Source organism: Pleurodeles waltl, chromosome 11 (genome assembly GCF_031143425.1).
Source record: "Pleurodeles waltl isolate 20211129_DDA chromosome 11, aPleWal1.hap1.20221129, whole genome shotgun sequence".
Taxonomy (NCBI): Eukaryota; Metazoa; Chordata; class Amphibia; order Caudata; family Salamandridae; genus Pleurodeles; species Pleurodeles waltl.
The window spans coordinates 866,188,296-866,213,733 of NC_090450.1; the positions used below are offsets into that span (position 1 = coordinate 866,188,296).

The following is a 25,438-nucleotide window of genomic DNA, read 5'->3' on the forward strand; positions in this document are numbered from 1 at the left end:
CACATTCTGTGGTGAGTTATGGGAAAAAATGTTTTGTAAAAGTCGAGCCCTGCAAAGCATTATGGGGCGAGTTTCGGAGTACAGCGAATATAGTGGTATCTTGACTGCAATGCTCAGAAAAGCCCCTAGAAGGAACCACTATAAAAATAACATTTATCAGAAACACTGTCATGTAACCATATAGTCATCCCCTAGAGAGCATAACCACATGAAAACAGAATAGCAGAACGTAATGCAGTGTAACCATATATTTAGCCCTTAGAGGATGTAGTGCATTACACATTTTTAGGCCTAGCAGGCCTACTAAAATAATATTACAAACAAGGCCCTTAAAACATAAACTACTCTCAGCTGTAAAGCAAAACCTGAAGCCATGAAAAAGCTTAAAAAGACACTGGTTGTAGAGGCTACTATTCTGGGGTCACCCAACCTAGTGTGGGGACCCAGAGATGACATAGACAGAAAGAGTCTGTTATGCTGACCAGATTGGTGGTGGTACCATTGTCGTAGGACCACCACAGGCTGAGTTTTGGGTGTTCAAAATGAAATGCCCCACAAAGCATTATGGGGCGGGGTTCCTGAGTGCAGCGAATATTGTAGTATCGACTCTCTCGCTGTGCCAGGAAAGTCCTTTTGAGGATTTCTGCGTTTTTTTCTGTGTTAAATGCTCCAGTTTGTATATTTTTCAACTGCTAAACTTGTTAAGTGGTACACATGTAAAGCACTCCTCAGATCGAGGTTGCACTAAATGAAACTTCACGCAGTCAAGTAAAGCACTCCTTCGATCGAGTTTGCACTATATGAACTTAAAAAAAAAAAAAAACATTAAAAACAACCTCCCTCCAGCTTACAGCCTTTGTGCACAGACACCACAAAGAAACAGCAGCAGGCCCAAAACAAGGGAGAGGAATCAACAACATACGACCATTAAGTGCAAAGCGTTGAGGCAAAAGAAAAAAAGTAGTGTGCCACACTAAGCTATATGGCCAAGCTTGCAATAATCCATATAAAAGAGTCAGTCTCCAAGGTAATAACAAAGCAGCCTCAAGGTGGGGCAAATGTAAAGCATTTACCTACGAAATCAAGGGAATTGTGAAAGGCAGGCGAAGGAATGAATGAAAGTGATGGGGTGAGATGGGTGTGTTGCAAGCCCATAGATGTAGATTACAACATGTCAGGAGACAGCGCCTGCGCGCTGCCTAGGCTTGACCTAAAAATGGCACCCTTCCCCACTGGTCATTTGTTTCAGGACCCATCGTTCTATTCACTCCCCTTGCTGATGTTTAAATGAGAGGCACACAGAAGTGCGATGGCTATCGCGACAAAGCCAATACCTATAACAGAAAAAACATATTGGCTGTCAATGCTTGTTTGTTGCTCTTTAAACATACCACGAAAGTCCTTCTTAGATCATATACAGTGTACCTCTGGGCTTTTTCGTAAGTCACATTTGCTTTTTAAAGAACAGCGGTTTTGGTGCCTAGATTATCCCACACCTCAAAGTACTTCTTTCTCCAGTCAGAGTTAACAAGAGTGGGATATTCTAGGCAACAATACCCTATTTCGTTTCCCAGGTTAGAAGACAGCACGATCAGCAACAAACACTGACTCATCCCCAGGAGACTCCTATCCAATGTTGATAATCTATATTGTGTATAATGCTCTGCATGCAGCAAAAAAAGTCCTTATAGCTAGCAATGACTCACTGAAACGGAAGTACAGGTTCTGCCCTTCCAATATCCTCTCCTTTTTGTTTTTGTACTACACAAGCCCACTATTAACAGTAAGCCTATTCTTGATCAAAACCAGGCAATCTGTGTCTGTCAATCTATCTGACAGCTTGAGAAGGAGCATAAAAGGACCAGCTACCGCCCCCACACAGATACTGCCTGCCAGGCTTGTGAGGAGACTACCCCAGTTCACGAGGCCTTTGACACCCAATGGGTACCCTTGCACACCAACCAGCTTTGTACACTAAATTTTCCTCCCAACTTGCCACAGGGTGAGATCAGTGACCCTCATTGACTCCACTCTACACAGTCACGTGCTGAAAGGGTGGGGTGAAAAAGCAAGAGATATGTCTGCAACAGAAAGCTGCAATCTGGCATCTACATAGTTCTTCAGCAAGGGCCAGACAGCACAGGGTCACAAGGTGTATGTAATGCGCACTCTCCAGTTCTCAGCTTCAGAGTTGTGCCGGTTGAAGCCTTATCACCAGAGTGGATATGGGGCCAATATATGACACCATTATGCATTCTCAAAAGGCAAATTTCGCCTTTTGCGATCGCAAAATGGCCTTTCCCAAAGCACTATCCCTATTTTGCGAGCCGGCATGCAAATACAGACTCTCAAAATAGGGATTTCAACTCACAATTAGGAAGGGGTGTTTCAAGGGCGTCACTTCCTAATAGCGAGACGCAAGGGCAGGTATGATTGTTTTGTGACCATAATTGCAGCTGCAAAACAATCGCAGTTACCACCAATTTGCCCATTCGGAAAACAGGAAGGGGTCCCTATGGGACCTCTTCCCCTTAGTGAATGGATGCAAAAATATTTTTTCAGAGAGGAAGTGGTCCAAGAGCAAGGTAATTTGTCAGTTCAGGATATGGTTCATTTTAAGTAACCAAAGTGCCATGCTCAGCACAATGTTTGCCGTTTCTGCTTGTGGCACTGATTGCGTATGTAAAGGAGAGTTCTGAATCAAAATCAGATGACATGATTTTAATATTATTCGGCGGGGGAGAGGGTTTGTAATTCTCAAGGCAATAGGAAAGGGTTGATTTCATGGTTTGATAGCCGGTAGCTCAATTTTATGAGTTTTTAAGGTATGCACCAATGCTTAATCTAATACATAGGCGGGTGTCGTCCAGATGCATTTAGAATTGAAGCTGTTATGCTATAATCTATGCAACGAGTCACATACAAATAAAAACACGTCAATAGTGAAGCACCTAAGGGATTCCGCATATGGTGTGCTTTATTGAAGTGGATGAAGTGTTTAATATGGATTGTTGGCTTAAATCCAAGAGGAAACCATGCAAATATTTTTTTTTACTAATGATCTTGATTTATTTATCAAGACATTTCAATATTATTCACCTATCAGTCATTAATTTTTGTATTACACACCACTGAATATATGTAGCAGTATCAACATTTCTGGTTTGCCTTCATCAGGTGATGGGAGTACATCCTCCTTAATATCAGCTAATATCGATTTTGTGATTTGTGATTGGTTGAATGTGGTGGTGGTCCTCTAAGAATGTGCATGGCTCTATATAGCCCTGGAATTGGTGCACGCTATCATCCTCCATGATCCCACTTATCCAAAGTAGCATTCTTTTTCTCTCAACTAAACAAACAGATCTACAGTTTCAGCTGTTTAAGTTATTTTAAATAATTTTGTAACAAAATTATTAAACTATCTATTAGATACATTCAAGACTCTGGAAAACATTTACAGGATTGAAACAAAATGCTCAGATCTGTTAGGAGTGGTCTCGGGATAGCAAGTTCCCCATTTCACAGAATGTGTACAGGGTTTAGAAAATGCCACTTCATATAATGGACCAGCTGTTTTTTGGATAAAGCACCACCCCACACCATATGCACTTGCATCCACTGATAAGACACTTAAGCATTGAAAAGTTTCACAACACCGAACAAGCACTTTTGATCTTCTGCCAATTAAAACTCTGCCCTCCTCTTTAATAAATACCCAAACATTTCCATGGTATAGACAAATAAAAATGTATTGATCGTATACTTAAAACCATGATCAGATAAAATCAAACTTGTAACAAGTATTCAAAATTAGAGAATACCTGTTGACTGCAATTTTTTGTGTATACTTCATCCTTACCTGGCCACATTTAACAACAAATAAACATTGGGTATGAGTATGATAGGAGTAGGATAATCTTTCTACCAGTATCATTGGGCGTATGAAGGCCAAATGTGTTAAGAACGATGCCTTTATATAACCACAAAAGCTGTATGCACCTGACTTATTTGGAAGACCACCCTAATCTACTGGTGCTGAAAAAACAGGAGCCTTCAATTTTATAATGAACTGCAGAAGACAGGGGACTGATAGATACTATTCTACATATGAAGAGTATAACTACGAAGAAAATTTATGATATGAGAATTTCCTAGTTGCAGATTGTTCTGTGTTTCAGGCACTGGAGATTTCTACCCTTGCTTTTCCTTTGTTTTTTTCTGAAAACACGACAAGGCCCGACTTCATGCATGAGGTAGATAGTCCCAAACTTCCAGGGATCCTGTTAAGGCAGATGCCCAGAGAATAACATATTAAACATCCAGCCCTCCATCTAGTTTGCATATAATCTTCCATGGAAATTTTCACAAAAAGCCTTTATCATCTGATTTCAGGTGATGATGTAAGTTTATAAAGGAAAATCCAACAGGTACTCAGACTAGACTCAATCCTAACCTACGAATGGCATGAGACTAACTGTACTTTATCTAGACAAGAACTCAACTTCTCCAGATAAGTACATTGACCATGAAATAAAGCTGGTATTAACCTTGCCTACACAACTTTCAATAGCAGTTCTGCTGTGAGCCTATTAATTCTGCTACATAAACACTGAAACACATAGCTGAGAGCACATATTTTATTCTTCAGTGTGGATAGATGAAACTGAGATCCAGTATCACTCAGCAAAACCATTAAATGCTAGTAGCTTCGAATGGCTGTAATCTTTTGTTCTACCAAGCACTATAAAGCCAGGCTCTTTTTTCCTCCTCCAAAAAACATTACATTTGTTTCCAGGAGTAAACAAAAAAGGCACTTTTGAGTACGACATACAACTAGACATAATGAGACTTTCTTCAGGCCAGTTCAAGCTTGAACGAACAAACAAACTGCAAGGTCAGTACAGTATGTTCATATGTTTTCTGGCCAGTTTAGGAACTGAAACAGGGCTACGCTGAGGTATGCAGTACACAGCCTATAGTGCCAGTATGGACCCTGCTTCAGCCCATTATTGGCTCCATGACATATGCAAACATTTAAATAAACCTTGCATAATATTCAGACAGTTCACAACATGAAAGTAAATGACCCAATATAAGTGGGCTTAGAATGTAGCTCTAATATTATAGAGAACATAAATCCAAAGATGAAAATACTGAGACCTCACCCAACATGCTCACCTTTTTTTCTACATTAGGTAAAACTTTACACTGATTACATTGTTCATATTAGGTCCTCTTAAAATCGCGACACAAAAAGATGATGGACGGAATGCTGAACATTGTCAGACATTCACCTGCAGTTACCGATCTGGGTTAAATGCATTGTTTTTTTGCTCACCATGCCACCCCAGTTTGGATCCAGTCATATGCGAATCAGTCTTCACTCTGCTCCCCTTGGGAATAGTCCAGCCCGAACTGCCAGGCCAGGTCCTCCCTGGACTGCAAAGAAGCACAATGGGACTGGTTTCGGGGTATCATCACTCATCAGCCAGGCTAGCTTGAATCCAGTGGCACAGTGAGCACGGGACCCACGTCTGAGCACATCCTTCCCACTAAGGACGACTATATGATAGACTGAATGCTGAGCATTGTCAAACATTCACCCCCAGTAACATATCTGGGTTAAGTTCATCGTTTTGTAACCCTGCCACCCTAGTTTGGACCCAGCTATATGTAAATCAGTCTTGACCCTGCTCCCCCCGGAACAGACTAGCCATATTTTTGTTGCCCTCTTGAGGAAACCATGTTTTGGATGTTGCTGTTCTTGTACATTTTAAGGTCCTTCAATCAAGCCTTTCTTAGGCATCATGCATTAGTTGAACTGTCTAATGTATTTCTGCATGAAATAAACATCATGTAATTTCCTATGAACACTTCATTTATTAATTTAAGTAAGTGTTTCTAGATGTATATTATCTTATGTGTTAGAATGTTCATGGCTTACTAGAACGATACATTGCTATTTCAACCCTATTACATCACCTCTGACCACTAAATGTGTGTGGCTTTTCTGTCTAAAATCTTATAAAAGATAACGTTTCTTGGGATAATGTTTTTCTTGGCTTTTCCTTGGAGAGACTATGGACCTGATTACGACCTTGGATGTTGTGATACTCCGTCAACAACTTGACGGATATCCCGCCCACTATTTTACAAGTTCCATAGGGTATAATGGAACTTGTAATATGGCGGACGGGATATCCGTAATGTTTGTGATGGCTTATCCCTTCCGCCAAGGTCATAATCAGGCCCTATGTCAGTTCTCATGCTGAGCTATCCTTCGATCTAGCTGCCAGCTTTCTTTGGAGGGAAAACCTATGTTGCTCTTCTCACATTATACGATTCTGATTTACTATTAGGACATTGATTGCTATTGATTAACCACTTTTTGCCTTCCGTAATGATCTCAAATTTGAATAAACCTATAGGGTTTAACTTGTAACTCTGTGTTGAGTATGTTTATTTGGCTTGCCTTGGACTCTTATGAAAACTCGAATACCCTTCCAATTATTTTAATTAGAGCATCAAGGGAAAGTGCACCACAGGGCGGGGAAAAGCACATTGGCAGATAAACAGCCACAAGAGCTTGGCCTGGGAATACGGGGGTAGGTGGGGAGAAAACAGGAAGACACCTGGAAAACACAAGCACTCACCAGAGTGCATACAAATAAACAAACAGTTTAAAAGTGAATAGTGGAAGGACAGAAGCAATGCATCAGTGCTCCAGGGGAAGGACAAATGGACAAAGAGGAAGTAAAGCCTACACAAGCTGGCGAATAATAAGAAGACAAGTGAGAGTGACATTAACAATCAACAGTAAACAATTGGTGGGCTTTGAGTACACTGTAAGCTGACAATACTTTTTGCAACAGACAATACATGCACTGTCTTGTAGGCAAAACCTAAACGAGGGACCAACAAGAGTCGGACTGCTTAAAGAGACGGTTGATGTTAATATACACTGAGGCCCCATAGCGCACATTTCATGTGGATGTGCTATTACCTTTCTTTTTGAGCTGGGCAGTGCTGTTTTGCTGCAGGAAAATTAAACAATACTGATCGCAGAATGAATGTGGCGCAAAATATCTTGGTAAAAATGTGGAGCTTATGGAATTTGGAATTGGAGTACAACTCACTCATCTCGATGGACGTTAAAAAAGGCCATGCACCATAAAACAAATATTCACTATTTGAAGAGTGAATTAGGAAAACTGAAAATGTTCACTGTAAAGGAAATCTGAAATGACAGAATGAGAGCAAAAGTCGAGAGATTTCTAGGGTGTGGAAACAAGAATAGCACTTTCCCTGATGATGAGTGAATGCTCTGGGGCGTATCTGACAAGAGGTGTTTCCCGGGGCTCGTTGCCATGAACAACTCAAAGTCTGACTAATAGCCCCCTGTCCCTCAGGGCGCAGGTTACACGCGTCACTTTCAGAGATACGCTGTTTGCAGTAGCAGGAAACATGGAAAGGGATCAGTGAAACTGTGGGCTGTGGTACATTTTACATGCACCTGTGTTTTAACAAAATGATAATGTCAAATGTGTTTCAATCAATGCAGAGTCGGCATTGCCAGACAGGTGAAATGAGCAGACACCATTATTCCGCACTTCTGCAAAACCCTTCGAAATTAAGTACAACTGTGCACTGTCCGCTTGTCTCCAAATTAAGGACACGTTGCTTTAAATGGGCCGACTCAGTACCTGCGCTTTTTTAATTTGAAACCAATGGTACCTGCACTTTTTCGAATGTGTGCAATAATCTTCTGGGTACAATATTTTTAATAGAAGAGTATCTGCACTTCACAGTAGCAAACGAGTGCTCTGGAACAGTGAGAAAATGAGTTACTTACTTGTAACTTTAGTTCTCCAGTATTTGAAACTTTCATGCTGATAACTGCATTGATTGAGGATTCAGATGTAAGACTGGTCTGTTGTTCATTGTTAGCAGATGCAGAGATCCTCTCAGTGGGATGCGAGGCTTCACTGACAGGAGAAGAAGCTCCGTGAACCAATGCTGGGGAGGCCAGTATGGGGCTATTAGTATTAGCGTGCATGGCTCTCTCTTTATTTTTGTTAGGGCTCCCAGGATCAAGGGAATGGGTGGAAAAGTGTAGGCAAAGATTCCTGACCATGCTATGGAAACTGCATTCTTCCATGATATCCTCTGGTGATGCCAGCTTGCATAGTATTGGCTTTTGATGTTTGACGGCTGGCGAAGAGGTCGGGGTTGGGTGATCCTCACTGGGAAAATATGTGGTTGACCGTGGAGTGGTCTAGTTCCCATTCATGTCAGACTGATTTTAGTCTGCTGAGCGAGTCCGCTCCCATGTTCTGGATGCCTGGAAGGTGAACTGCTGTTAGGAGAATGCCATGCTGTACAGCCCAATTCCAAATGTCCTGCGCTTCCTTGGAGAGAGGAAGAGATCTTGTGCCTCCTTGCTTGTTGATGTAATGCATTGTAGTGGTATTGTCTGTTCTTCTTAGCACTTCTGAATGGGCTAACTTCGGGAGTTAAGCCTACAAGGCTAGGCAGACTGCTTTCAGCTCTAGCAGATTGATGTGCATTGTTTGTGACTCCGGTGGTCATTTGCCACTTATCTACGGCCCTGTAAAACCGCTCTTCAACCCTCCAGAAAGGCATCTGTGGTGATTATCCACGGGGCTGGGCGATGAAGGAAAGATAAGCTGATGGAAAAATGATGTTTCTGAGACCACCACACCAGAGCCTTGGTGATCGCCAGAGTGATTTTGATGCAATCTTCTAAGCTTCCTGAGACCTGGGGCCATTGCAGATTGAGCTGTTCTTGCAGGGGGCGCTTTTTGAGTCTGCAGAGAGGAACTAGAGGTATGCATGAAGACCTCAACCCCAATAAGGATTTGTAAAGGCGTACTGAAACATATTCTTTTCTTTGTATTGACTTTACCAAAGATAGCAGTTTTTGTTGTCTTTCTATAGTGGGGCAGGCCATGTTGGATTGAGTGTCCAGGTTTGCCCTTAGAAAAGTTATCATGCGTGATGGCTGTGGTTTGGATTTCTCCCAGTTTATAGTCAGGCCTAAGCTGTTGAGTAAGGCAATGCACTTTCCTGTTGACCTGCGTCCTGCCAATAAGGTGTCTGCTTATATCAGCTAGTTGGCTAAGTATGGGACACTTGATGTTTTCTTCTCCTGAGAAAGGCTGAAATAGGAGCCAGGCACTTTGTGGCTATCCTGGGGCGCTGATTTTAGACCGAATGGAAGGGCTCGAAATTGAAAATGGCTTCCGGCTACCATGAATTTTAGGTACCGTCTGTGGGCTGGGTGAATTGGGATGTGGAAATATGCATCCTTCAGGTCTAGGTTAGACTTAAAGTCTCCCTGGTTCAGCCGAAGAAGGACGTCCTATAGGGTGATCATGCTAAACGACTGTTTTCTCAAATAGGTGTTTAATTCTCTGAAATACAGGATCGGTCTCCAGTCTTTCCACTTTTTGCAAATGAGGAAGAATCTGGAGTAGAATTATTTTCCTCGCTGTGATGGAGGCCCCCTTTCTACTGCACCCTTGAGGATCATTTTGTTGATCTCTCTCTCTTGAGTTGTTGTAGACACTTTAGGAAAATCTGGATTGGATGGAGGCATTGGGACAAACTCCAGTGTGCGTCCACACTTTACCAGCTGTAAGACCCACTTGTCCGATGTTATGGTTAGCCATTGCTGGAGAAAAAATTATATCTTTCACCTAGATTTGGGGGCAGGTGGTTGGGGGTAGCCGGAGCCCTGGACACATCATGATGTGCGAGCCGAGGCTTTATTTGTACGAGCTGAGCATCTTCTGGTGGTAGACCTACTGTTCGCCGCTAGTGGAGACTGTCTTTGGGTGTGTTGCTGGGAAGAGGATGCAAATGACAGATATCTGAATTGCTGGTAGCCTCCCCTATATGAAGCCATTCCACGCCCACTCATGTCTCGAAAGGAAGGTTTAGGGAATTGGAGTGTTCCCGAAGATTTTGCTGTCTCAGTGTCCGATTTAATCAACTGCAATGCCTTGTCAACATGTTTGCCGAACAGCACTTGACCATCAAAAGGAAGATATAGTATTTTATTCTGCACTTCAGGACAGAACAATGTGGCCTTCAGCCAACCTTGTCTTCTGAGGACAGCAACCCCTGCAAGCTGACAAAACACAGTAGTGGCTATATACATTACACAATCTATTATCTCCGCCAATGTGCCTTCTCCCTCGTGTAACGTCTTTCTGTCCTCCGATCTAATGTCCTCCAGCAACTGATCAAGATATGGGGCGATGTCAGCCCATAATTGCCTATCATATCTGGCTAACACTGCCCTGGAGTTAGCCACTCTTATAGTGAGACTAGACATTGAGGAAAATCTTTTATCAATATTGTCTAATCGTCTACCCTCTTTGTCGGGCACTGCGGAAATTGGTGCAGAGGGATTTTTGCATAACCTTTAAACTCTCCTCCCATGTGTAACTGACTGGTGGAATGGAGCGTACTGACTTCTGAAATGGTTCCTTAAAGTCATATAGAAAGCAATCAGTTTGTTTGGATGGCATTGGAAGCGCAAAACGCTTAGCAGCCCTTTCCATAAGATTGTGGAATCCTACGATGTCCTCTGGAGGTGAGTCTACTTTCGAAGGTGAAGGAGGCGCTGGAATAATATACCCATCCCACTCAGACTGGTTGTCTAGGAGCTCACCTTCCTCTTGTTCTCCTTCCGATATGTCAGTCTTATGTGGTAGGGTCATATCCGGTGTGGCCACATTCGTCACCGGTAGAGTGGTTAGCCTCTGGCGTGGGGTGGCTATCGGAGACACAGGCGATGAAGGAGGACGAGGTTGCACCTGTTCTGTCGCAGGAAAGCGCCTACTGTAGTTGGCTAACATTGCTCTGAGCTCGGCATATACAAATCCTCTTGATATGCTTGATCTCCTGCGTACTACTGGGGGTCATAAGCGTCGCCATACTCCTCATCGTCGTCCTAGTACTTCACGTTCAACTGTGAGGGGCTGTGTGCTGTTCCAAATGGACCCTCATCATCCGATTCGTGGTCAACCTCTAAGAGATGTACTGGAATTAGAGGGCTTATCTTACTACAAGAAGTATGCTCCAGAGTAATTCTTCTTGTTTCCTGACTTCTGTGCAATATTTCCCTCCACGATGGAGTTGTAGACACCCTCGTCAACGGTGCGACAGGAGCAGTTGTGGATTTAGTCCCCGTTGAAATCTTAACCGTCGACGGTATCGTGGTGGAAGCTACCATCAACAGGGTCGTCGTCGATGAAGACGGCAATGAGGAGACTGTGGTTACTGTCACAGAAATCTACTAGATCCAGTTTAAACAACAGTAGGGCTGATGCAAGAGAGCAGCTAGAAGGACAACTAAAGGAGTCGTAACTATTACATAAAAGGACAGAAGCCTTGAGAATCTGGCATTGACTGTGGGCAGTTAGAGCACAGGTCACGGCATTAGACTTGTTCAAGGCTGAATATGAATTGCTAAGGCCTAAAAAGAGTTATTGTAGTGAGAAGAACAAGGTCAACCAATAGCATACAAACATAGCGAGAGACTATGAGAGATAGGATAATTGGGGTGATGTTATGGCTAGGACCCTTAGAACAGACATCCAAACGATCGCAAGAGTGTTTCATCATTTTCTTTACCTGTTATATCAAGTGTAGGCTCCTTTACGGGATGTGGTGACAGGCTACCTGGAGAAGCATTTTGGCACCCTGTTTAGGGGCAATACTCCAAGGCTTCATTGAAACAGACATTCAGATTTAATTTTCAATAGACATTGTGGTGACATGAAAAATATTATATTCCACGTATGTTCTCACTAGACACAGAGATGTTGTTTGACCAGCTTCACAGTTCCTTGGATAAACATTGGAGAGATCAGGCACTTGCCCAAAATTTTGATATTCGTTCACGGCTTTTATGAGAAAACTACAGCCATAATATGAGTTAAGGAGGATCCTCCTATGTCATTGAGATCCCAAGGGACACAAGACAATGTTGTCCATTCACCCCACCACTGTATGGTCTCGGTATGAAGCGATCGGCGGTAGTGTAGAAACTCTAGAAATACAGATATACTGCATCAGTTGGTGGGGGGTCAATTGGTGGGGGCATCTATAAACTGTATGTGTTAGAAATGGGGTCTTTGGTTGACAGTCAGGTTACCCCCTGTTCAAGCAAGGACCCTCACTCTAGTTAGGATAAAAGAGAATCACCCTCAGCTAACCCCTGCTTACCCCCTTGGTAGCTTGGCAGAGCAGTAGGCTTAACCTCAGAGTGCTGGGCGTAAAGTATTTGTACCAACACACACAGCAACTTAATGAAAACACTACAAAATGACACAACACCAGTCTAGAAAAATAGGAAATATTTATCTAGACAAAACAAGACCAAAACGACAAAAATCCAACATACACAAGTCAAGTTATGATTTTTAAAAGGTTTAAAATAAAAAGAGTCTTTAGGTAGTTGTAACAACACACTAGCGCTGCTAGCGTGTAAATGTACCTGGTTTGCGTCAAAAATAACCCCGCACGGGCTGTGCGCGTCGAAAATAACCCTGCACGGTTATATGCGTCGAAAACAACTCGGCACGGCGATGCGCGTCGAAACAGCCAGCCACGCGACGGTCCGAAAGTCCCGCGGCGCAGGTTGCGATCTCTCAGCCTTCGTCAGCGATGCTGCGCGTCGTTTCTCCTGCTCCGGGCGTCGATTCTCCGGTCGCGTTTCCTGCGGCGTCGTTTCTCAGCTGCGGAGCCGGCGTCGCGTCGTTTTCTCAGCCGCGATCGGATTCGCGTCGATCTTTTCTCCGCACGGCGCTCGGTGCGTGTATTTTTGTCCTTAGGCTGCCAGCCTCTCCTTTCAGGGTCCCAGGAACTGGAAGGGCACCACAGAGCAGAGTAGGGGTCTCTCCAGAGACTCCAGGTGCTGGCAGGAAGAAGTCTTTGCTATCCCTGAGACTTCAATAACAGGAGGCAAGCTCTACATCAAGCCCTTGGAGATTTCTTCTTCAAGATGGAAGGCACACAAAGTCCAGTCTTTGCCCTCTTGCTCAGGCAGAAGCAGCACTGCAGGAAAGCTCCACAAAGCACAGTCACAGGCAGGGCAGCACTTGTTCCTCAGCGATCAGCGCTTCTCCAGGCAGAGGTTCCCCTTGATTCCAGAAGTGTTTCTAAAGTTTGTAAGTTTGGGTGCCCTTCTTATACCCATTTTAGTCTTTGAAGTCACCTTCCTTCAAAGGGGACTCACACCTTCTTGTGAAATCCTGCCTTGCCCAGGCAAGGCTTCAGACACACACCAGGGGGTTGGAGACAGCATTGTCAGAGGCAGGCACAGTCCTTTCAGATGAGAGTGACCACTCCACCCCTCCCTCCTAGCAGAGATGGCTAATCAGGAATGCAGATCACACCCCAGCTCCCTTTGTGTCACTGTCTGGTGTGAGGTGAAAAACAACCCAACTGTCAAACTGACCCAGACAGGGAATCCACAAACAAGGCAGAGTCACAGAATGGTTTAAGCAAGAAAATGCTCACTTTCTAAAAGTGGCATTTCCAAACGCACAATCTTAAAATCAACTTTACCAAAAGATGTATTTTTAAATTGTGAGTTCAGGGATCCCAAACTCCACCTGTCCATCTACTCTCTAGGGGAATCTACACTTTAATCATATTTAAAGGTAGCCCCCATATTATCCTATGAGAGAGACAGACCTTGCAACAGTGAAAACGAAATTGGCAGTATTTCACTGTCAGGACATATAAACCACATTACTATATGTCCTACCTTATCCATACACTGCACCCTGCCCTTGGGGCTACCTAGGGCCTACCTTAGGGGTGCCTTACATGTAAGGAAAGGGAAGGTTTAGGCCTGGCAAGTGGGTACACTTGCCAAGTCGAATTTACAGTGTAAAATTACACATACAGACACTGCAGTGGCAGGTCTGAGACATGATTACAGAGCTACTTATGTGGGTGGCACAACCAGTGCTGCAGGCCCACTAGTAGCATTTGATTTACAGGCCCTGGCACCTCTAGTGCACATTACTAGGGACTTACTAGTAATTCAAATATGCCAATCATGGATGAACCACTTACATACAATTTAAACAGGAGAGCATATGCACTTTAGCACTGGTTAGCAGTGGTAAAGTGCTCAGAGTTGAAAAGCCAACAGCAACATGTCAGAAAAATATAGGAGGCAGGAGGCAAAAAAGTCTGGGGATGACCCTGCAAAAGCAAAAGTCCAACAGTATGGCTATGACGTGCAGGTACCCCTGATTCTCTTGTTCCATGCCATCTTTAACAGCGGAATTAGAAGCTGATGAGCAGGTAGAATTCACATCCAATATTCAGAGATTCTAAACGTGTCAGCCACACAGAGTTGAAGACATGCTTTATTTTAAATGATTTAGGAACTTTATAACTTATTTGGGAATATAGAAAATGTTTATCAGGGAAGTGACTGATTTCAGCGAAGTTTTACCCACTGTTGCAGAAACTGTAAAAAGTTCTCAAAGCTTGTCAAACGAGGAGGACATCAGCGATGAAGAGGACTATATTTCCTAAAATCTGATAGCTTATTTAGGACTTGTTTCTTCCTATCACCATTCCACTGCCTAAATATTTTTAGAGGGTGATAAATAGCGTCATTTGGACTGAAAAAAAGTCCAGGTTATCTAGATTGCTACGTTGTGCAACACCTGAACAGAGGTGTTTTAGGCCTTACCACACCCCTAAATACCATAAGGCAACAAATGCACTTTAGAGTAAAGTGGGAAAATGCTGAATCCGAACAATAGTGGTGCAATAGTGATCAAATCATATCAGGAATACATGATTAAGAGCAGTTATTGAAGGCAATTAACTGAATGAACAATCAATCTGATTGATGTGCAAGTCTGGTTTACCTGTTTGAGCACTCTGCCATCAAATCTCTGAGACTCTTAAAAGGGAACCTAATATCCAAGAGTTTAAGAAATACCACTACTTCAGGCTCTGCCACTGAGCCCAGAAGCCTATGGCAAACCAAAAGCTAGTAGACATCCAACCACTTTTGAGAAATAGGGAGGCAAGAAACTAGTAGCTGAGATTTAAAAATTATTGCAGCACTCAGATATCACTGAGAAATCCACATGACAGAAAGGTTGGCGGCCACGCTAGGTTCTCATTTAACAATAAAGTTTGGGAGGAAATATACAGCTGGACTCATACTTCAGTGAAATGTTTAATAGGCAAAGAGGACATGGGCCACGCTAAACGTCTATTGTCATTACAGAATAGCAAAGCTGCATGGATGGGACACTCAACAATCGAAGTACTCTTGGTGGGGTCATAGGGTGTCTGCTACCCTGACACATTTGATGTGGCAATGTCAGAAATTACAACTTTTCAGGAAAATGGTACAAGATGTAGTTGGCATTATGATTCAATTGGTGATCCCCAGGCCTGCAGTTTATATGGTGCTTGACTCCCTAAAGCACATTTAGCATTTTTCATTACATTTTACATTACTTTTGCATTCAGTAAGACAAATATTACCAGCACAATGTACTGTGAAGAAGTACAATTCAGCTCTCTGGAGAATGAGAAGGGTCTTACAGATAAAAGAACGGAATCATTCCATATGGGGCATACTGGGCATGGAGAAATTGACTATCACTAGGGAGGAGAGATGACTCATGCAAGATCATTAGGTACCTTTTTACAAAAAAAAGCTTACATAGGAATTCATGGCATGCTTCAAATAATGTCAAAGGGGCCGAAACTCATCTACCCAAATCAGTTGTCGAGGCCTTCATCCACATGCCTGTGCTAAATAGAGGGATTTTCCAATTGAAGAACGAATCACAAGAGGTTATCAATTGTTGTGGGTACATATGTCAATGGGAAGGGCAGTGGAACTGCTTACACCTGTTATTAAATATGTGATTTCTCATCAGCCAATGATGTGTTAACTCTAAATCATAATAAAAAAATTAAATCCATAAAATCAGTCTGAACTACTGCTTATAGGGTGTACATCACAGAAAATCCTTCCCCCCACACAAACTGGTTTCATCCCTGTAACTACATCACAATTACTCTGTAGTTCATACATAAACTGAGCATCTGTAATACATTGAACGGCGATCAAAGATGTGGTGTAGAGCATGGAATGGTCACAGGTGTGATCTTTTGGGCTGAAGGGGAAGATAAGGGGGACTGGAAATGCAGAAGATATCATGTGAAAGGACCAGGACTTAAAGAAGAAACCCCCAGATGTACACCATACAGGCTAACAAGAATTTAGTCAAAGAGTGAACATTGATAGGTCTTGGTGGTCTTCTGGAATTACAGCAGATTTGTCTATTCAGTTAGAGGAGGAGTCAGTGAGTTTCACAACTGGATGTTTGCTTTGCAAAACTAGGGCGACTAACATATTGTCTGTGGCATTGTGATATTATCAGCAAGGCTGTGCTCGAAGTTCTTAGTTGTCATGCTGGAAAATATTTGGTGAGCCTATTCTGTAATAAGGGAGATCCAGAGCCGTTGAGAGCCTTATGGGTAACTCAGAGCCATCTCCCCTGGCATCTGATGACTGAAGACAGGGCAACCACAACTTGGTTCTTCTAGAGCCTGGAAAGAGCTATGAACACTGCCAATCACACCATAGGTAAACCACCATCAAGTGCCATATTGCAAACAAGCACCATTACCCACACTCTACCAGTTCTAATCCTGTTCTAAAAGGCAACCCACATCTTAGATTAAAATTACCCTACCACCTCAACATCCAATTTATCATCAAATAAAAACCACCACCAGAAACAACATTCCACCTGATTCTCATCAACATTCACTCTGTAGGTTGACATGCAGTCCTGAAACCATGCACCAAAGAGATAATGACTAATCCTTCAATCCTATAGGGCTGTATACAATCTTAATCCATAGAGGATTTATCACCAGACACCTACTTGATGCATTTTTCACTGACATATGACACAGCCTGACCTTCATACTGAATTCCTTTGTTATGAAAAGAAACAGCTTTCAAAACATACCAGACCCATAGGAGGGCTTGAGAACACAATACAACATATCCCTGTAGTCTATTGAAACAGTACTGCTTGTTACACTTGCCATTCCAGGCATGGTGCTATAGGAGTGTGCACACTGCTTGGCAAAATGCACACAGCATTCTGTGCTATGAGTGGAAGTAGTCATAATAGCTGGCTAGGAAGCCTACCTGAGCCCCCTCTGCCGATCAATCCACACTTCCATCAGCTTCATGTCTCCCGACCTCATCTGCACTGTAATGCCCTCTTTCAAATTGCTGCCCTCTAACGTATCTGCCCCTTAATGCACAACCACGTCCATAACTTAATTGCACTTCATCCAAACTCAGATCTGATTTGTGTGAGGAGAGTGACTAACTCTTGATTTTGAACACTGCCATTCTATTGTGTCAGCATGCTTTTCAAGAGACTTTGCTTGTTGGACGGTGTGTTGTCCCTCGTTCTTTCAAGCTGTGTATTTTTTGCACATCAAAGTACTGTTGAAGCAGTATTATCACAAACGTGTGCCGTGCATTATACGCTAAAACCCCCATACCCATGTACTTCCCAGTACTTGTATTACTTTTGCTTCCAGTTCACCACTATTTGTGTGAGCACTGTTTCATTTGAAGGTAGGTTTGTTACTTTTTCTACATAACTACCCCACATGGTGAAGAATGTAACTTAAGGCAATAGAAAGGAAGAGGTTAAAAGTGGAATTTCAGAAGGCTCATCCCTTGCAATATAGTTTGGTAGAAAGGCAGGTATTACAGCTATCCCCTTAATGCAGGTAGCATCATAAGTTTCCAAAGACCAATTGCTGAGATGTTTGCAACTGGAATTAATTTGAGCACGGATGGGATTCCATCGCATTCATAGAATGATACAAGCAAAAAACGTGAACAAGGTCCCATCTTGATCCAAGTATGACCCCATAGTCTGCCCTACGCAGGTTTTCTTTCAGAGCAATATCCTTGGTGTAAAAGGACTGCTATGACAAAAATGCATGGGTAACATTTCAAATTCCACTCCCCCTTTCCACCTTTAAAAGGAGGCTAAGATAAAGAAGTAGACTTCAAAGAAAGAAAGAGAAATGGTGTGAGAAAATCCCAGGAAAGGTTACAGCCTTGCATACTTTAGCTGACTACATTTTAGCGATGTAGTAGGAGGGAATATGGAGACCAGGCCTTCGCCTCTTGCACAGCAATCAAGTGCTGAAAGAAGCATTTTTTCCATTAGCACATAATGGAACCACAGGAGCTAGTGCGGAGTAAATGGAAATTCTGCCAGGAGGAGTATACAGAGCAGACCACTCTAATATTCTAAGTCACATCCCCAAGATACACAAATGACCCCCTCACAAAAAAGTGTCCTTTAATTCCATTCATGTGAAGCATCTACCATATTAAGATATATGGCCTGATTCACAAAGGTAAACTTACACCTTGTGTAAGTTTACAACAGTTTGCTATAAACAAAGGAATTTGGGAGTGGTATCTTTACGAGTACGAAGATAGGTCGTTTTACGTGCGGAGACTCCGCACTCATAAAGATACAACCATAAATCCCTGCTTTATTCAGAATCCCCAGTGAATGGTGGAACCAGTAGCTAAAGCATAGGTACTTTTCACACTTAAGATAATAAAACAGGTAGTTTTAAATACTTTGAGAGAAAGGGTAAAACTGGAACTGACCACTTCATCCAAGAAAATCTTTACCCTTGGACAAAATCTTGATCTTTCTCCTAATGTTAACTGTAATCATAAAGCTTTATCGGGTTGATACATGCTTAACATTGCAGTTTATTCCTTTTTGTGTATATCTTTATACTGTGGATCTATCTATTTCAATTCTTTTTCAGTTTTTAATGATTCATATCTATGAGGATTGTGAGGTAGGTATTGTCAATCATCATAGGTGATCACAAAATATATGTATTAAAAAGTTTTTGATGCGATTAAAATAGACCGCTCCTGCTAAGGAAAATAAGAATGAGAATAAACTAATCAGGGCTATGTATCAGATTTAGAACATCGATTAGGTAAGAATATTTATGAGGCAATCTTTAGTGACTTTTTATAGTAAAGAGCAAATTAATGGTAAGTTTAGGATTGGCTTCTAAACTGCAACGTTCCACTGATTTTGTGATGTCTGGTTTGAAACTCAAAGTCATTTTAAATAAAGCAAATGCAGAAGAACCATACAGGTGATGGGAGAGGACACTCCATTTGAAAGGCCCCTCCCTACACTCTAGTTTTACTGACTCCAAAAGACAGCAGAAATTGACAAACAGCTATTTCTTATACACAAAATTCAAAGAAATGGAGAAAAGATATAAAATGACGTAAGCCCAAATTGAAAACACACTTACACACAAGGCAGGTCGTTTAGTGGGTGAATCCTGACGACAATGAGAGCCGTGAATGCGATGCCTTTGCACAAGCTCATCTGCAGAGGGATCAGTCCAGAAATGATCTGCTGTTTTCATCTTTGTGTATTCAAGAGCACATGGGCCAACTAAAAATGAAACAATATATCATAAATTGTAACACTTGAGTGAAACATAACTGTTAAACACTGACTACAATTTAATATATATTCCCACAAGACTGCATTTCCATGGGTGTTGAAAAAAGTGCCCCCTGTTCAGTATTGGCCCTGAAACAAGCTTTCCCCACTTCAGAGTTTGAGCCCAGTAGGTATCATTATGTGAGCATTTGGATGTCCTCCACCTACCTGAGGTCCTGTCACTGGCTGGCCAAGTACCTTGAATGACTTCTTCCACCCTCCCCTTATTTTTACTTGCAGCTCACGTAAGACCATGAAGTACAGAGACGGATGTCCACGATGGTATACACCAATGCAAGAGATGTAGCTTGGCAGTCGGTCACTCAGAATACAAATAAACTGTTGCTTTTGTACCTTCTGAAGGCCAAGCGGAAAATCCTTCCGCTCATCCCCACTTTACCTCAAACCTGGTACTCAAGCTACAAACCTTTAGCAACTGAATTACCGCAACTCATTCTATTAAGGCCTTATTCAACAATTACCATCCAGATTGCTGATGAGATAAAATGTCATGGTGCATCTCATTCTTGGGGTCAAAAGGCATATCCAAACCTCCCCAAACCTGCCACTACCCTTGCCACAGCAGACACTCCATTCCTCTGCTGCAGGTTTGCTAACAGTGCCCTGTATACAGTGCTCATTCTTAGGTGGATCGGAATTCTCCTCAAGAGTCAAACTGTTAAACTCACTCCCTTGATCTTTAAGATCCTTTTAGCACCACCATCTTCTCCACGAAAGACTCAGAGCCTAGTTATTTTTGACTGCTTTGTAACCCTTTTTGTTCCTCAACCTTTGCTTTTTAACTATCACTATATATGCAGCCTTTCTGTCACATTCACAGCCAGCATCAGGATACCCGGTTTTAGTGCAGCGAACTTTACAAATGCATACTCACCTATTTAAAAAAGGCAGCAGCAACACAAATAGAAAATACAAGCTAAGTGAGAGTATTAAGAGGTTCTCTCACACATACAGAACATTTACATCACCCAGGCAGCAAGAGCAAACCTTCCCTCATACACAGGCACACACTTAGCTCAAGTACAGCATGCACAACATTACTGGAAGCTTCTATCAATCAAATGTTATTATGTTTTGGACCTCACCCGAGGTCCTCGTAAAATAGACAATAAAAACAATACACACAGGAATCATCTTCCCCAAGGAATTACCCAGAAAATCAGGTTAAACACATTTAAAAACCATATAACAATAAAGTTTCATAAAGTGTTCATCATTATTTTTTTTCAAATGTGCAATTACAAAATAAAGTACTCTGATATAAAGTACAAAAGACCAATAAAGTGCAAATGCGCAAAACAACCTGATTAGAACTATTCATGTGCAAGAGCGCTGAACCAGTTCAGGTCAATAAACTCCAAATTAACTTAAAGAGAACAAAGTGCAAATGGGCAGGTAAAATGGTATAAAGAAAATTAGCTGGAAAAGGGAATACACAGCCTCTTGCAATATAGAAGGACGCTCCAGATTCATACAATAACCATTCCTGATTCCCATGTTTCCACATGCGGGGCCAACATATCCTTCCACTTCTTCGCAATATCATGCTTACCCATCAACAGCCCCGGCAAAGTAGCACCTTCTGATATCGATTGCCCCCCAGGTCATTCATGATGTCTGAGAGGATGAGCTCCCTGGGGATGGGCCAACACAACATTCCTTCCAATCTGCCCTATACCCCTCTTCCCCCAGAAATGAGGGAGAGCGGGGCAGCCCCAAAACATATGGGACAAGTCCCCTTGTGGATCTCCGCATCTCAGGAAATTCCTTTTGAACAAAAGACACATGCAGTGTAATTTTGTCCTGGTGAGATAGTTGCGGTGGAACAGGTCCAACTGTATAATTCTAAATTGGATGGCAATTACTGCCTCTCTAGGTGCTTCCAATGCCTCCCCCACACCTGTCTCACCGACCCCATGGGATCAGGCAAATTGCTTAACAACATTTATTAAACCTTAGATAGTTTATGGGTATTTATACTCATGAGAAGGAGTTTTGCCTCCATAAGGGAGAACTCAGGAGATAACTTAATCTAGCTGTATACTAGGTAGGAGTGCGTGATGGAGTTGTAAGTATCTGAAAAATTGTGTGTGGTGCAGTTCAAAGTCTGTCTGCACGTCCTGAAAGGATTTTTGTGTACTATCCTGCAGCACATCTTCCAATGTGAAAATCCCTATAAGGTTCCAGGCAGCAAATCCGCGAAAGGCTTGCTCCTCCAGAAGTCAAGTTCCCTTTCATAAAGGTGTCTCCAGTGTCAGTCTATTAGCCCACCTGACTGCCTTAACAGCATCTAGCCACACCCCAAACACCACTTGCGTGGCTGGCAGGAGAGTCTCCACCACGGTCCCACCATAAAGTAGGTGCAGGAGATTGTGACAGCCCATTGGCCACCCTTCCAACAAGTATGCTGGATCTCTAAACTCTTCAAACCACCAATGATTTTTGCTGAGCAGATGTGCTGCCCAATAATATAGAAGTATATCAGAAGTGGCTATCTCACCCCCTACACCAGCAGGCAACATTTCCCTATGGCAACTCGAGGCATACCCCCTTCCCCACAGCAACGATCTAAGTTGTTCATTTATTTTTCTTAAGAATGCTTTGTCCATTGGAAATGGATGATTCTGTAGCTGGTAAAGGATACATGGTAGGGAGACCATTTTGTAATGGATGAGCGTCCCAACAGGGAAAGTGGCAGAGTGGACCAAAACTTGTCCTCGTGTGCAAAGCCCTCCAGCAGAACCACCAGATTTCTTTCATAGGACCTCCTAGCCTCTGCCATAACGAAAAATCCCAAGAGATTTAAATCTCGAGGACGCTATGGTTATGCCCTCCGCCCTATCAGTGCGGAAGGATGCAGGGTTATGGAAGATTTGTTGGTACTCATTTGGAAGCCTGAGTATGTTCTAAAAATTTGGAGAATCTCAAGAGCTCTGGGCCCCATTATCTCTGGGCTTCCTTAGAACAGGACGTCATCCGCATAAAATGAGACCCTATCATCCACTTCAGGGGACCAATGAACTCCCTAAAACAAGGCGTCCACTTGCACCCACACTGCCAATGGTTCAATCACTACGGCAAAGAGCATAGGCAACAAACAGAAGCCCTTTTGCATGCCCCTCCCCACCGGGAACCAGTCCGAGGTCACCCCCGACCCGCACTCTAGCCGTAAGATTGGAGTATAATAGAATATTTCTACCTATGAATTTGGGTCTGAACCCCACCTGGGCGAGGAGTACAAATAGGTACTTCCAATTCACAGAGTCAAAAGCTTTCTGGAAAAGGCCTGCAGACTCACCCAAGGGTTCATGGGGTCTGCTCTATACAGCTCACTGTAGTTCATCACAAAGGCCTGGGCTATGGGTACAGTTATTGTTATTCTAGAGCCGTCTTCGGCCATCAAGTATGCAACCGGAGGGCATGCAAGCATAATCTCATACTATTCTCGGATCCATATCCCAATAACCAATTTCTACCTGCACGGCCAAACAAGGAAGCTGCACGCCCTGCTTTCCTAGACACTCAACTATGCTATCAAATATGTGCCACATGCCGTACCATACATGCAACATTCCCATCGTCACCACCACGTCTCCCGGCCCTTGAACACATTCTCACAACTACATCTCCATGTAAACTGGTCACCTGTCTCTACTACACTACACAGACCACCACACCAGTCCTCTCCCCTAGAGCACGAGTGCAGTGGGATGAGGACACTTCCCCCACCCTCACGGACACACAATGGTCTTATTGCTGTGGCTAACTGGAACTACTCTTGCCAAATTAAAGACTTCACCTTATCCATTTAAAATTCCTCCATTGCCTCTATCGCCACCCTTAAAAGCTGTTTCAAATCAGACTGGCCCCAGACACAAGCTGCACACGCTGCAACCATACACAAGCTTACTTCATCCACTTAGTATGGTACTACCCACGGATCATGTTCTTTTTGGCAGACGTCTATGAAACTATCGCTGCCATCACTTGCCACTCCCCCCTCACACTCCACTGGTGGGCCTTCTGGGCTATGTTAAAGAAGTCTCACTGCAATGTTATTTCTACTAGCTAAACGGAGAGTAGCCATTCACTGGGGCAGGAAACCGCCCCCTCCATAGAAGCATGGCTCTGAGACATGACATACTGCCAAGAACAATTGACCACCTTTTGGGAACTAATGCCTCCATGCTCCCACCTTAGAGACATATGGGAACCATTTATATCATTCCTCCATAGCAGAGACCCCCACCTAGCTTAAAGAAAAAAACACCGCTGACGCGGAACGGGATGCGTGTCGCTGACCCAGGGAAGCCCAGTGGTCATTGTACTAAACTGGCAATAAACTGTATGAGACCACTTTCGTCTGCTCCCAAAAGTCCCTTGTGCCTTATCATACATACTCTCCATAACTTCACAATATCTACGGTCCACTCACAGATTCATGGTATTAAGTCTATGCTGCTATAATACAAGTTGTTCAATATTAAGAGTATATCCCATTCATGGAGGTGACCATAAGCATCATCTAATATGTGGTGTGACCTTCTTTCTTTTCTACCATGTACTTGCTGTTTTTCATAAATGCAAATAAGTAAAATTATAAAAAGAAGTATGCAACCGGAGCTCTGGCCTCTCTGGGGGTGCACAGTCAGTGCAAGGTCCTACTGGCCTTGTTCCTCCATTGGTAAATCCTGCTGCGCCTGGTCAACCACGCCTCCCTTTTCATGTGTTTGAGTTCCTTTTTGAGCAATGTCTGTGTATGGAGTGAGTCACTCAAAATCAAGAATATGCTCCTCTAAGTCTGCGATCTTCCGTCTGCCCCTTTCCCTCTGACCTTTGGAGTAGCCGATTAGATGGCTTCACATGGTAACCTTCAAAGCCCCCCACAAGGTGCCCTGGGACCTCACTCATTCCGTATTTTAAGTAAGGAATCGTTGACACTTCTGTTGGCAGATATCTCTAAAATCTTCGTTCTTAAGGTGCCAGTGATGTAAGCCCCAGCTCGACCTAGCCTTTCTCGGGCCTCAAATTAAACTCACGAGCACTGGTGAGTGATTGGAAAGGCCACAAGCCAGCAGCAGCATTATTTATCTTTAAAAAGTGCTCCCTAGCATATTTTTCTAGAGCACAAAGTCGTCTTTGAAGAGCTATTAGGGTTAGATTCATCAATATAGCATCTCCCGCATACAGGAGGCATCCAACAAACATTAGACCGATTTCAAAGGGATCTCCTTTTACCGAACCAAGTCTACTCGGCAGATCATAAGTATAAAGAGAAAAAAGGAGCAGTGCAGGCAGGCCCCCTTTCTTCAGACCATTTTGTAGACAAACAGATTCCCCAACAACACTTGAGTCCAAGTGGAAGAGTGCAAAGCAATGATTAACCTAAATCCCTAACTCGCTTAATTTTCTCTACAGTGTACCTCAGCCTACCCTGTCGAATGCTGTGGAGAAATCAACAAAGACCGAATACAAAGGAATCCCCTACTCTTGGAATACTTTTCAGTTAAAGTTTGGAGGGCCATAATATTTTCAAGAGTACCACAGTTCTTACGAATCCCCGCCCCCTTCCCAGGGGCAGTTCAGCTGGTATGAGATTATTACCAAATGCCCAATCTTGAAGATGAACAAATAAACTTTTGGCAAATAATTTGCCTGTTGCCTCGAGGACGGCAATTTGTCTGTAGGTGGTGGGAGAGGCCTTAGGACCTTTTTTTATAATACTACCCATCCAGGAGGATGGTAATATCACCAGACAAATAATTGTGCTGGAATAAAAGGTACAA

The 25,438-nt window shown here is 43.0% G+C and overlaps 1 protein-coding gene across 3 annotated transcripts in view; it reads right to left on the reverse strand.

The window, feature by feature from the left end:
* The window catches only part of SGSM1 (small G protein signaling modulator 1), a 950,757-nt gene that overhangs the window by 526,985 nt on the left and 398,334 nt on the right, over positions 1-25,438 (reverse strand). For all 3 annotated transcript variants that reach the window (XM_069214718.1, XM_069214717.1, XM_069214716.1), the window contains exon 7: positions 19,435-19,580. In XM_069214718.1, the coding sequence (XP_069070819.1) occupies positions 19,435-19,580 (146 nt within the window). The remainder of the gene's footprint in view (positions 1-19,434; positions 19,581-25,438) is intronic.